Source organism: Rhinatrema bivittatum, chromosome 1, assembly GCF_901001135.1.
Source record: "Rhinatrema bivittatum chromosome 1, aRhiBiv1.1, whole genome shotgun sequence".
Taxonomy (NCBI): Eukaryota; Metazoa; Chordata; class Amphibia; order Gymnophiona; family Rhinatrematidae; genus Rhinatrema; species Rhinatrema bivittatum.
The window spans coordinates 335,864,851-335,879,596 of NC_042615.1; the positions used below are offsets into that span (position 1 = coordinate 335,864,851).

A 14,746-nucleotide genomic window follows, 5' to 3' on the forward strand; every position below is an offset into this window, starting at 1 on the left:
GCTGAAATGAGAAATGCCACCATCCATTTTAAGTGTTCCCCGGGTCGGATACGTATCAGTAAAATGTGACACAGGCTTCTTGCCTGCCTTATTCTAGCTTTGACTGCAGGATAATGGACTGGTATCCAAAAAAAAAAATAAAAAGATGCTCAGAATGGCACTCATGGCTCCACTCCTTTTGTTTATAATGGAGTGTTAGTGCTATGACCAATACCCTCCACGTCACTTCTGAAGAATTGACCCCCTGTAGTCTGGAGAGCTTCATGCATCCTCTTTGCTTAAATCGTATGTTGGTGCAGTAGAAGGTAACGCAACCTGTCAGGAATAGAGTAGGATCAATATAGTCCCTAGAACGGCATTGCCGATATTTTGACAATTCAGATTCGATGGGTAGAGAATCAAGCACCCAACAGAATGCCAGGGCTGACAGAAAAGCTGCTGGAGGAGAGTATGATGTCATGTGACTTAGTGGTTATGCCTGGCACAGCCCAGAGAGTGCACGTTTAAGGTAGAGCCATCTTTTCTTCTTCAGAGGAAAAAAATGTATTGAAATTAGCAATGCTTAAAATGTATTTTGCCAAAAATCAGAAGTCAAAACAAACATCACTAATAGAGGAAGAGATAAGGTTACCATTTCTTATATTACATAACCATGTCTGAAGACAAAGCAAATGTCACATTGAATATAAATTGTAAACTCTATTAGATCAGACTGAAACAGGTAGATAAATATAGCGCGCTCTCTCTCTCTCTCTCTCTCAATTTGTTTTGCCCTTAGATCTCAGCCATCTTTGCTGTCTCATTGTCAGGTCGTCCTTGATCTCCTCAAAAAGAACTGGAAAAATCCTGGATCAATTGCTCGGGTACACAGAAAGGCTGACACTACTTATTTAGTTCAGTTAGCCCCAGGCTTTCAAAAATCCCAGCTCGACCACCACTCAGTTGTGGTAGAGTCTGCTCAAAAAAGGGCAAAAAGGTCAAAACCTCACTCGTCTACCCCGCCTGCTAAGGAACAAAAGTTCCTAGACAACATTGGTCGACGAGTATTCCAAGGGGCCATGCTCATCTCCCGAATAGCTGCCTATCAGCTTTATATGACCCAATATAATAGGGTCATCTTTAAGCAGATACAGGACTTCTCAGAGTCCCTACCTGAACAATTCCATGACCAGCTACAAACCCTTGTAAATAAAGGATTTGAGGCAGGCAAACAAGAGATTCGAATATCTTATGACATTTTTGACACCTCTACCAGAGTGTCTGCAACGGCTATTTCGGCAAGACGGTGGGCCTGGCTCAAATCTTCTGACCTTCGACCAGAAGTGCAAGACCATTTATCCAACCTACCATGTATCTGAGATAATCTGTTCAGAGAACAGATCCAATGAATGGTGGCTGAATTAAAAGACCATCATGAGACTCTCAAACAGCTCTCTTCGATGCCTTCTGACTTCTCCTCAAGACAGCCCTTCAGGAAGGACTCTAAGAAGTCATTCTACCATCCAAGGAAGGCCTATCCGCCACCAGCAAGATCCCGTACTACGAGACCTTATCAAAAGCCTCAGCCTCGCCAAGCCCGAAAACAAAAACCACAAGCAGCTCCCCAGCCAGGGCCTGCTTCAGGTTTTTGACTTCCGCTTGGAGAGCAGCAGCCAGATTCCTCTCTCAAACATACCAGTGGAAGGTCGATTGTGCCACTTTCACAACATGTGGCAGTCAATCACAACCGACCAATGGGTATTGGCAATCATTGCTCAGGGTTACCATCTGAACTTTCTCGCCCTGCCACTGGAATCCCCATCGCTGCAGATGTGGGGGATGTCCGACCACTCAATTCTTCTGGATCAAGAGGTCTCCCTCCTTCTCCAGTCAAGAGCAATAGAACGCGTTCCGCACTCGCAGCAAGGCCTAGGGTTCTATTCCCGGTACTTTCTAATCCCCAAAAAATCGGGGGGTGTTCGTCCAATTCTGGACCTACATGCTCTCAACAAGTCCTCCAGCGGGAAAAGTTCAAGATAGTAACCCTGGGATCGCTTCTACCTCTTCTACAAAGAGGAGACTGGCTCTGCTTTCTGGACCTCCAGGACGCATACACACACATTGCGATAACTCCAACTCTTCGCAAGTACCTGAAGTTTTTAGTAGGCCCCAAGCACTATCAATACCGAGTGCTTCCGTTCGGCCTAGCATCTGCACCACGAGTCTTTACCAAATGTCTCGTAGTTGTCGCAGCTTTCCTCAGAAAAGGTGTTCACGTCTATATCTGTACGACTGGTTAATCAGGGCTCCAACCCAGCAAGCTGCTCGGTCGTCCCTCGATTTGAATCTACACACTCTAATTTCACTAGGATTTCTCGTCAATTACGAAAAATCTTATTTAGTCCCATCTCAAACCTTGTCGTTCATTGGGGCAGACTTGGACACCTTGCAGGCAAAATCTTTTCTACCTCAACAACTAGCACTAACTCTCGTGTCTCTCGCTCACCAGTTGCAGTCTCAGAATACTGCAACAGCTCGCCAATTCCTCGTCCTCCTGGGACACATGGTGTCCTCAGTCCATGTCACACGAATGGCCTGCTTGGCCATGAGACTCATGCATTGGACTCTGAGGTCACAATGGATTCAAGCTATTCAGCCTCTGTCGACCATTGTCCACATCACCGACTCACTCAGTCTGTCTCTCGCCTGGTGGAAAAATCAGAACAGTCTCCTCCAGGGATTGCCCTTTCAAGTGCCAGATCCTCAAGTCATTCTCACCACCGACGCTTCCAACCTCGGGTGGGAAGCCCATGTGGCCGATCTGAAGACACAGGGTTTTTGGTCTCCAGAGGAAGCCAAACACCAAATAAATTTCCTGGAGCTTCGAGCAATGCGATATGCTCTCAGGGTATTTCAGGATCGCCTCTCCAATCAAGTCATCCTGATTCAGACGGACAACCAGGTGGCCATGTGGTACATCAACAAGCAGGGAGGCACAGGCTCCTTCCTTCTGTGTCAGGAAGCTGCGTAGATTTGGGCAGAAGCCCTCTCCCACTCGATGTACCTCAGGGCCACCTACTTACCGGGAGTGGACAATGTTCTAGCAGACAAGCTGAGTCGCGTCTTTCAACCGCACGAGTGGTCTCTCAACCCCTCGGTAGCGAACTCCATCTTCTGACAATGGGGTTAGCCTCAGACAGACCTCTTTGCGTCCCCTCAGAACCATAAAGTGGACAATTACTGCTCCCTCATTCGCAGCAAATGCTCTCAGCCCAGAGATGCATTCTCCCTCTCATGGGCAACCGGTCTGCTTTATGCATTCCTTCCACTTCCTCTTCTCTCGAAGACTCTTGTGAAACTACATCAGGAGAAGGGAACCATGATCCTGATAACACCTCACTGGCCACGCCAAGTGTGGTTTCCCATACTCCAGGATCTCTCCATCCGCAGGCACATTCCCTTGGGAAAGAACCCGCTTCTGATCACTCAAAACAACGGGAGCCTACACCATCCCAATCTTCAGGCCTTGTCCCTGACGGCATGGATGTTGAAAGGTTAATCCTTCAACCTCTTAACCTGTCAGACCCAGTTTCCCGTGTCTTGATAGCTTCACGGAAGCCTTCCACGAGAAAAGCTTACTCTTACAAATGGAAAAGGTTCACATCATGGTGCTCTTCTAAGTGCCTTGATCCCTTTTCCTGTCCAATCCCACAGTTTTTGGACTATCTCTGGCATCTGTCAGAGTCTGGTCTCAAGACATCTTCCATTAGAATGCATGTCAGTGCGGTAGCCGCCTTCCATAAAGGTGTCGGGGATGTCCCTATAGCAGTACAACCCCTTGTAACATGCTTTCTGAAGGGCTTGCTCCACATCAAGCCACCTTTACGTCCTCCGGCCCCTTCTTGGGACCTTAATCTGGTTCTCGGTCGGCTCATGAAACCACCATTCTAGCCTCTTCACTCCTGTGACCTAAAATATCTTACATGGAAAGTGATTTTCCTTTTGGCTATCACTTCAGCTCGCAGGGTTAGTGAGTTACAGGCCCTAGTTACCTATCTGCCTTACACTAAACTCCTGCAGGACCGGGCGGTACTCAGCATCACCCTAAGTTTTTACCTAAGGTAGTTTCGGAGTTTCACATTATTCAATCCATCATACTACCTATCTTTTTTTCCCAGGCCCCATTCCAATCCAGGGGAACAGGCTCTGCATACCCTTGACTGTAAACGGGCTCTAGCTTTTTATCTGGACCGTACAGTTGTCCAAGGGTGAGTACTCAGTTATTCGTCTCGTTCCACCCCAACAAATTAGAGCAACCTGTGGGTAAACAGACTCTCTCCTCCTGGTTGGCGGACTGCATATCCTTTTGCTATCAGCAAGCAGGCATTCCTTTTCAAGACCATGTTAAAGCGCACTCTGTGAGGGCCATGGTGACTTCAGTAGCACACCTACGATCGGTGCCACTTCCTGACATTTGCAGGGCTGCCACCTGGAGTTCTCTCCATACCTTCGCAGCCCACTATTGCTTGGACAAAGCTGGAAGACAAGATTCTATCTTCGGCCAGTCTGTCCTGCGTAACCTATTTCCAACGTGACGTACCAACACCCTTCCGCCTGCCTAGTGGGGTTCAGGATGCCCTCTACCAAATTCCACCCCAGTTGTTGTGCCTGTCACACGCTGTTGGGTACATTTGGTGCATGTTCGGACATCCTCAGCTCTGTACTCACCCATATGTGAGAACTACCATCCTGCTTGTCCTGTGAGAAAGCAAATGTTGCTTACCTGTAACAGGTGTTCTCACAGGACAGCAGGATGTTAGTCCTCACAAAAAACCCCGCGGTGTTGGGTTCGTAACGTTCTATTTTATTTTTCGGCACTGCCTGTAGCTTTTAAATAAGACTGAAGGGGGACCCCTGCTGGCTGCAGGGTTAGTGCCATGCTGGGCTTGCCCAGTAGGGGCCAGTCAAAGTTCTGGAAACTTTGACAGAGGTTTTCTGTGATTGGGCTCCATCCTGATGATATCACCCGTATGTGAGGACTAACATCCTGCTGTCCTGTGAGAACACCTGTTACAGGTAAGCAACATTTGCTTTCTCTGCAGATCGGGGGTGGGGGGCGGCAGCGGCTGTTTCATTTTAATCCAGGATGAATTTAAGCAGAGCCATAGCTAGGCCATTTGGCGCCTATGGCCAAATGAAAAAGTGCACCCTCACCCTGAACACATCATGAGTTGGAAGACGCTTATTACATGTAGGGGGCTTTAATTTTTATTTTTTATTTTGGCTCAGCAGTTTCCTCCTGCCCCTTTGGGCTTCTGACTCAGTCGGAACCAGTACAGAGATCCTGGCACTATGAGCCATATTTATCTAATTTATTTTTAAAACTTTATAACCTGCTTTATCTACAATTCTAGGTTGAGTACAAATGACGTATCAAAAGGGTCACAAACAAAAATGTTTGTACATCTATGGCACAAATATTGTTCACCTTATTTAAATTAGGCTTCTAACGAAGGAATAATGAGATTGGAAAATATTTGTACCTGTATCTTTTGGATAGATCAGAGGATTCAGAATCATCAGACCTAGTCAATGTACACAGTGTAAGAGACTAAGAAACTGCCCATGAACTTTCTTTTTGAAAATCTGGGGGCCAGCTGGAACCATGGGTACTTGCACACCCACAGATTTTGCTCCTGCTTTGTATCAGATACAAAATCCAAGCATGTTCCTTGCTGTCTCCAGTCTTCTCATTACAGCCTCATGCCCCCACAAGTCGTATAATTTTTAATTGTAAGATTTTATATTAAAAAGAATTGCAGTCTTCTATCTCTTACAACTTGTATATTATATGTGCTTGCACTTTTGTGGTGCCAAAAATGCAAAATAGACACTTGGTAGATGCATGGTATTTGGCCTATGTGGATGTGGGCTTGGCTCTCAGAAAGCCATGAATAAACTGAGTTACAATTACAACATATCAAAACAGCACTAAAACGTAACAATCTTATCTTTAGAAAAGTAGAACTACAAATATTGCACCAGGCCCTTAAACACCAATATACCTCCTATTAGGAAGCTAGAACAAGACAGGTTGTAATAGATACTTACAAAGAACCTACATGCCAGCATAATACCTCACCTCCATCACAAGGCATAACAAAGACAGACAGTCCCCAAATATTAAGAGGCGATAAAGTTTCAATTGAAGAAACATGGAGACAAAAAACTGAAAACAACAAGAAGCTAGACGCTGTATGCAGTGCAAAACTGGAAAAACAGAAACTTCACTATTCCTCATAAAACATCAAACAATAAAATCAAGAAATAGAAATCATTCATAATAGTAAAACCATACTAGTACAAATAATAAATATTTCAGAACAGCTGATGAATAGAACATTTAGTAGTTAAAAACTCAAAAAACTTTTCAAATGCTAATATTTCAAAACAGATACATCAAATAGTACACAATAATTAAAACAAGTATAGATTTTTAAAAATCCACAGCTTTCCATACCTGGGAATTATTTATGTATTTACAGATGTGCTGAGATTGTCGTGCATTAGAGGGAGAGTTAGGGGGTTGTTGCGCACGCACTCGAACGCTCACACTCTCTCTCTCTCATGCTCAGTCAACATGCATATGCTGTCATGTGCTGTCAAATAAACACGCTCACGCTCAGTCACACTCACATCCTTTCTCATACCGTCATACACACACACATACTTTCACATGCTCAGCCACACACCCATGCTTCCATGTTCTCACACGCACACAAATACATGGCATGTGTTCCCTTTCGCAAGCTCAGTCACACACATATACCTACTGTCACATGCTCAGTCACGCATATACATACACACACACACACACACACGCTTTCTCACTTGCTTCCCCCTTCTCTGGAAGCACAAGAGCAACAGTAGAATCTTCCTCCTTTGGCCCATCAGATGTTTTTGCTTTTTCTTCTAGCCTGGAGCCCTGTGGCTCCTGTTTCTGAAAATAGGGAAGTTAGACCGATGATACTTCTCTCTGGCAGCAGGCCACGCTTCTCCTCCTGCTCCTGACTGCTGGGGGGAGGCCAGTGCTTCATTTTGGGACCCATACAGCACGCTGCTCTTCTTGTTCCTGACGGGGGGGTGGGGGAAGGCTATTGATACTTCTAGCGACACCGTGAGCCACGCTGGGGAGGGGGGGAGGGGAGCCGATGCATCTTTTTGAGGCCTGAGCACTGCGTTGCTCTTCCTGCTCTTACTGGACAAAAGGAGACTGACAATTCGTGCGCCCCCACAAACCGCACTGTTCGTCGCTGCCGAGAGACGAGTACTTGCACAGGCTGTCTCTGAGCTGAGCAGCAGTGCTCCCCCCACTTCCACCTTCACAGATGACCCTGAGGGATAGGGGACACCACGAGCCGGCGTAGCAGTTCTTCCCTTGGGCGACAGAGCTCTAGTGTTGAAGAGAGAGAGCTGTATTGGGAGGGAGGGGAAGCGGCTTTTTAGCCACATTGAGAGAGCACGGTGGCACTCCCTGGTGGATGGTGCCTATGACTTTGGCCATATCGGCCATAGGCTTCTTCAGCTCTGAATTTAGAGCACTGTTTTCAGCAGGATTTTGCTATATATTTGCAGATTGAGAGATTCTGAAAATGGACATAGAAATATAACTGCTAAATGCATCTAGCCTGCCTACATTCCCTTCCTATTGCAGTACCACCGATCCTACTTCATCTCAAGCTTTACCTCTGCTTCTAAACAACCAGGGGATGCTCTGGGCTTAGCCCAGCCTTCCTCGACTTCCACTGCTGTTTTCTGCCTCCACCCACCTCCATTGAGAGGGCGCTCCATCTACAAGTCACCCTGTCTATAAGTGAAGATTTTCTTAAATTACTTCTGAGTCTTACTACTTTGCAGCCTCATACCTTGACTGTGTTCAAATCTAGAACTTCCTTTCTACTAGTTAAAGGTTTCTTTTTTGTGCCTAATTTATACCGTATGGAGTATTTGAATGTCCATGTCCTACTCTTCTCACCTCTCGTCTAGGTAAGGTATATCGTTAGGTTCTTAACTGCCTCTCGCACAGCTATTATAATATTAGATTTGGCAGGTATAATTAATTACAGTTCCCTGAACATACCAGGATCAGTCCAAACCGCTGGGTTGTCTCCCTTCCAGCAGATGGAGTCAGAGAAAAAAGCTGAAAGGCACCCCCCTCTTACACTGGTGTGTGCCACCTGTGATCCTTCAGTATTTCTTTGACTCCAGCAGATGAGGGTGACAGAACCTGTGGTCCTGATCCTTTAAAAAGAAAACAAAGCAAACTAGAAATTATAAGATCTAAGGGTGTTTGTTTCTACCAGTGGCTAAATCAAGCTGTTTAAAAAAAAAAAAAAAAGTTAGTTTTCTTCTGGAGGTGAGCAGACTCTGCCCTCCCGAGACTACAGCCTTGGTTGAGGCATGGCTGGGATACCCTATTAGCCATTTCCCCGGAGCTGCTGCTTCTACCGGTGAGTAGGGGGGATTAACCAGTAGGCCGGTCCTTCCCCCTTGCACCCTGAGACAGCATAATTCCTCAGGGGAGCTGCCTGTGCCACGGTTTTCCCCCCTGAGTGGCACAGGTTTCCCGGGGCTCCGGAGGGTCTATTTTCGCCAATTTTTTCGGCCTCGTCTTCGCTCCCTCTCCGCTGGTAAGCCACAGGGTTCGGCGTGATCAGCATGTGGGGAGCCGGTGGCGCAGCTCTCCTGCGATGGCCTCTGTACACGGTGCCTCCCGGGAGGGGAAGGACCGTCGGGGAGCAGCAGCAGGTCGTTTTCAGCACAGTCCCGTGGCCCAGGGAGGAATTCGCACCTCGGCCTGCCCGTCCCTGTCTAGCGCAGGAACGGCAGCCATTTTGCCTACTCCACGCTCCAGTGTAGGGCTAGATGCAGGGGGAGGGGAGATCCCTCCTCTGCTCTCCCCGCCGAATTTCAGCCCTGTTAGACAGCGGCTCCCAGTGCCTGCCTCCCCTCTGAGCTCTGACCCCCGTGGGGGGGGGGGGGGCCTTAAAGGGGCAGCTTCCCTTTTCTTCCAAATTTGTGCTTTTAATGCATAAAGTGTTTTTGGAGGCCGAGGCTGAGTTGCAGGCTGAGGAGCCTCCACCTGCGAAGGTGGCTAGGCTTTCTGGGGGTTCCGAATACTCCAGGGGGAGGACGGGCCGTGCGGATTTGGATCTCTCCAGGATCCCAGCCTTTGAACCACCTGATCCCCCTTCGCTGGATCCTCTCCTTGTGGATATTGACGGGGATGTTTATGAGCCCACCCCAGTTGAGGGGGGATGATCCGCGCGTCCTCAGATTATTTTGGAGGGAGGAGCTTGATCATTTAATCCCTCATGTTCTGACGAAGCTCGGAATTGAGGCGCCGCAGCCGAGCTCGGAGGCTTCCAAGGGGAAACCCTGTTTTCTTGGGGCTTTGGGCCCCTCCTAAAGCTTTTCCTTTTCACCCTATGCTAATACAACTCGTGATCCAAGAATGGGAGGCTCCCAAGGCCAGCCTTCGGGTGGGGCGAGCCATGGAGAAGCTCTACCCCCTGTCAGACGAGTCTTTGGCCGTCTTTAGGGTCCCAAAAGTGGACACATCCGTTTCAGCCATCACTAAGCAGACGCCCACCCAAGGAATCTGGAGAGTCCGTTCGGTATCGTTTTCATTCTGCAGAAAATTCTCAAGTGGACAGCATTCATGTTGCATATGGAAGTACTCCCTCCATGTACATAAGTTCCAGAAGTTATGCAGTTTTTTCATTAGGTAGTTTCATATAGCCATTGGCTCTTATGTTGAGGTTATGATATGTTTCATTCTGCTATGGTATAGATTATCCTGAAGGATCACAGGTGGCACACCAGTGTAAGAGGGGGGTGTCTTTCAGCTTTTTTCTCTGACTCCATCTGCAGGAAGGGAGTCCCAACCCAGCAGTCTGGACTGATCCTTGATACTACAGGAACGAAAATTAGCCAATAAGAACCAATTTTCCTTTCCTTCTTTTGCTACTATTTTTATTTCATTCCAGAGAAGATGTTAGTGGAAAGACTGTTGTATAAGTGCTTCTTATGTAACCATTCCTACTATTATGACATAAACTGGAGCCCTGCATCGCTGCTCCTCATGAGACCCTCCCATAGGCATCACACTGATAATTTGGAAAGTATCAAATACAGCATAAAACGCAGAAGAATGGACCCCATGCAAAATGACAAAGAACAAAAATGTAAGGACAAAAGGAAAGGCGTATTAAGAATGAAAGCAAAAGAGGACACCATGCAGTGAAGAAATAGGGACGTTGATATTTGGAGTAGTCTATCAAGTACTGCTGCTAGCAGGTCTGTGATCAGAGCAGTAGCCCACTGCCATACTACCTTATAAGACAGCAAAGGGTGACATCAAACTCTGCTCATTCATGCATATTACCTTTTTATGTGTCCATTTTTGTTTTAAATTTACATTTGATGTACTGTAGATCCCAGATTGAGCTGGAGTTGAAGGTGGAAAGAGACAAGCGGTCACAGATCCATCGTGGTATCCCAGAGAGGAAACGCACGCCGGCACCACACAGGGGGAACCAAGAGAAGCAGGAGAATGGGATGAAGCCTGTACTCCTGTCCTCAGTAAGTTCACCTTCCAGGTTTTGTTCATCATTTTACTGTTTTGGGCTTCATTTTGCAGAGATTGAGGGCCCTAGGAAAATGCTTGGGGTGCAACCATTTTATGATGAGTGGTTAGTGAGAATTATAACTAGATATGAGGCTGTGTCTGTTCATACCCCAGATCAGTCCAGAATTCTGAGTTTTGCCTCCCTGCCAGCAGATGGAGACGGGGAAGAAAAACATTACTGACACTGCTACTTAACCTAGAGTGATACCTGCAGCCCCTCAGTATTTCTTTGTCTCCAGCAGATGCTAGAGGTGTAAAACCTTTTAGTCTGGAATTAATGGGGAAAAAAAAACAAAATTCTTGCTTCCTGGGGTTTTAGGCTCTGTCAGGGGCCTTTCCCCAGGTAGAGTGGCTGAACAAGGGGTTGGGGGACCCCTTGCTTGATTCAGCCTGATGGAGATGGATACAGCCAGCAGTCTGGCTCCCTTTCTCATCTGAAAGAGAAATAAAGAAAGGAAGGACATAGTTCAACTAATGTCCAAAAAGTTCAGTTTTTTTTATTTGTATTCTAAGCAAGCAAAACATTCAGGTGGTCAGCATCCAGCCAAAAATATACATATCAGTAATTTCACGGTCCCCCGACACGGGCCATGTTTTGAAAAGACTGCATTGGGATGGAGCCTACAGAAAGCTGAATACTCAAAGTAGAGAGAGGGAAATGGTAGTTTGAACATGAAATCCCCAAAAACAGGAATTCTAAGGTAAACTAAACAAGAAATGGCTTAATTCTTGTAGAACGGTATAAGTACAATCGTGTGGGAGTATAAAGCCAGTTTATAGTGGTGCAAGACCACTTATCAGAGAACTGGAAAAGTTTCTTTCAAAGGTTGTTTGGGGATATAATGAATTTGGGTTTACAGCCAAGAACAACCTTTGAAAGAAACTTTTCCTGAAAAATACCCAGGACCAGTTATGGGAAGTCCATCTTCAGAAGATGTTTGAGGTCTCAGTGCGGTGCATCCAAGCTATAGTTGGTAGCAGATTCAGGCTGGGCATCTGTGCGGGGTGCAGCAGCTCCAGGGGTCACAGACGGCAATGTCTATAAGTACGAAGCAGTCAGAGAGATTTCAGTCTAGAGTGGCATACACTGCGGATGCCTTGGATGATCGGCTGCATATGTCTACAAAGAACATGAAGTCTGTTTCGACCAGAAGTCTCTTCGGGTCCAAGTTGCAATTTGGCAGTCTTCCCTTCAGTCAAGCCTTTGTTAGGTGAACACCTGGGGGGAAGCACTTGGGTGGGTCCATTAACCAAGGTTGAGCCCAAAAGGAACAAGAAAAAACTTTCAAATTACTGGCCAGACAGAGGATTCTCCTCTGAGGCAGGCGACTGCTGTGCTTTCTGGATTCCCATGGCAGCTTCAATATTGGTACCAGATGGAGTAAAAGTGCTCAGTGCAGCATTGCTAGTCCATTCTTCTCCAGAAATCATAGGAGGGCACTTGGCCCTTTTTTCTGAGGAGAGGATCAGGAAAGCAGCAGATCAGTGGGTTCTCATACTCATCGGAGGTGGCTATGTCTTTGAATTTTATCAAAATGCCTGTGAGGCCTACATGAGCTCCCCATGTGCTGCCCATCCAAACCAGAGGTAGTTCACTCAGCTACCTGGAGGAGCAGGGCAGAGGATAGTATTTCATCTAATTCAAGGTCCCAAAGGTAGAAAACCGATTCTATGTCTGAGGAGGGTGCATGTGGCTCTGTAATTGTCACATTTCCAGATGGAATTTCTGCTTAGGGGGAGTTCTGGCTATTCTGTTTCTCACAGAAGCATATATACTTATTCCTATCAGGAAGGTGCATCAGGGATTCCTTCGTTTCCTGTGGCTGTGAGAGTGTGTTCATTTTCACACGCTCCTGTTTGGGTTAGCTCCGGCACCGAAAACATTCATCAGGGTGATGGGGGTTCTGGCCGCAGCACTACAAAAGGAAGGCCTTTTAGGCCATCATATCTGGACGATTGGCTAATTCAGGTGATGTCAAAGGTATTAGGTCAGCAGGTGATTCATCTAGTCATGCAGAGGCTACAGACCCTGGATTGCATGATGAATCTGGCATGAACAACAAGGTTCCAGCCCAGTTGCTGGTGTACCTAGGAGCCCACTTCGATACCAGGCTAGCCAAAGTGTTTCTCATAGCGGTCAGGAGCTGAAGTTGCAGTCACAGGGTCTCTGGTTATTGCAGCTTTCTGTACCCAGAGTCTGGGATTATTTGTAGATTCTGGGATCTGTGACGTCTACTCTAGATTTAGTTCCCTAGGCATTTGCGCATATGAGGTCACTTCAGAGGAGACTTCGGTCACATGGGGAACTCTGTCAGAGGAGTTCCAACAGCAACTACCACTGCGGGGGGAATCCAGGCCCAGTTTCTCCAGGTGGCTTTTTTTTGAGCCAATTAGGAACTGGGTGTCAAATTGGAGATTTCACATTGGGAAATAACTGGGAAGCCAGTTGCCAGCGTCAAGCAGCACAGAACTGGTTATTGGTGGAGGAGGTGTCGTAATCTAGCAATCATTGGAAGTAGAGGGTGGTTCGAAATGCATTATTGCCTTTTCTGCCACGGTTGTGTGGGCATGTGGTGAGAGTCCTAGCAGCAGCAATGAAAGCTTATATCAATTGCTGAGGAGGACCAGGGGTCTCATGTTTTTTTGGAAGGCCCAGGATCTCTTCCACTAGGTGGAACAACATCTGGTAGCGCTGGCAGCGTCTCATAACACTGGAATGGACAGCATTCAGGCCAATTTCTGAGCTGACTAGGGCTGGACCCCAAAGAACAGGAGCTGGCAGAAGAGATGATAGTGCTCATTTGCTCTAGGTGGGGAAGTCGAAACAACCTGCTGTTTTCAGTCACAGTTGTGAGGTCTGAGCAGAGGGACTCAATGCTCTAGTTCTTCCATGGCCCTGTGGGATTCTGCTGTATGTATACTAAGGCGTATTGCAATGCATCTGGGGAGAATGATCCTGGTACCTCCAGAGTAATTGTCATCTGTGGTTTTCAGACTTGGTAATTCTGTCTGTAGATGATCATCTAAGGCTCGGGCATCTTTCTAAGTTGCTCCAACATGGTGTAATCTTTTTGGATCAGGTGGCTCACTTGTGTCTCACAGCTTAGTTTTTGGAAGAAACTATTGGCTATCGAGAGGCTAGTCTGAGGAAGTCATTACCACCACCCTACTGAAGACTAGGAGACTTTTCTCTTCTCTGGCCTATGTTTGGGTGTAGAAGGTACTTGAGATATGGTGCCTTGGAGAGAGGGTTGCGCCATTTCAGACATTGATGTCTCACGTTCTGGCTTTTATTTGCAGAACGATCTAGGGAAATTGAAAGCCAGTCCCTTTCACAAGTCCAGGGAGCAGCCTTGAAGTTTTTTCTGAGGTAAGGTGCACTGACTAACCCTGGCTTAGTATCAAGATGTTGTCTGTTTTCCTCCAGCGGTGAAGCATTTACGACATCCAATGAAGTGATGTGTGAGACTTTGAAGCATTGAAGAGAACGACTGTAAGGGTTTAACCTTGAAGGTGGGGTTTTTAAAATTCTTTTTATTTAGATGGCATTTTGTTCGGCCAGAATTTCAGAGCTTCAGGCATTGTCTGGTAGAAAACCCTTTTTTCAGTTTACAGAAACTAGGGTGTCGTTGCAGACAGTGCCCTCCTTTATGTCAAAAGTTGATTCTGTTTTTCATCGTAGTCAAACAGTGGAACTTCCCGCTTTTCCAAATTTCGATTTGTCTGTGCCACACAAGCGAAATCTTCATGTGTTGGATGTATGATGGGCATTGTTGAGGTATCTCAAGGTGACTAATAGTTTCTGGAGATCGGATCATCTCTTTGTGCTTTGGAATGTGCCAAGGAAGGGTGTGCAAGGCATCCAAGACTACTATTGCGCGGTAGCTGACGGACGCAATTGACTCAGCATGAATTTACAAAGGTCGACCGATGCCAGAGAGTCTAAAGGTTCATTCAGCTTGGGTGCAGGCAATCTCATGGGCCGAGTGTCTACTGGTGTCTCCACAAGAAATCTGTCGGACAGCTACCTTAAAATCATTACACGTTTTACCCAGATATTACCGGTTGGATGTCCTG

At 46.7% G+C, this 14,746-nt stretch overlaps 1 protein-coding gene across 8 annotated transcripts in view; it reads left to right on the top strand.

Annotated features, from left to right (window-relative positions):
- RUFY3 (RUN and FYVE domain containing 3) overlaps window positions 1-14,746 on the top strand; it is a 263,821-nt gene that overhangs the window by 213,926 nt on the left and 35,149 nt on the right. For all 8 annotated transcript variants that reach the window (XM_029598577.1, XM_029598631.1, XM_029598603.1 and 5 more), the window contains one exon: window positions 10,476-10,623. In XM_029598577.1, coding sequence (XP_029454437.1) covers window positions 10,476-10,623 — 148 coding nt within the window. The remainder of the gene's footprint in view (window positions 1-10,475; window positions 10,624-14,746) is intronic.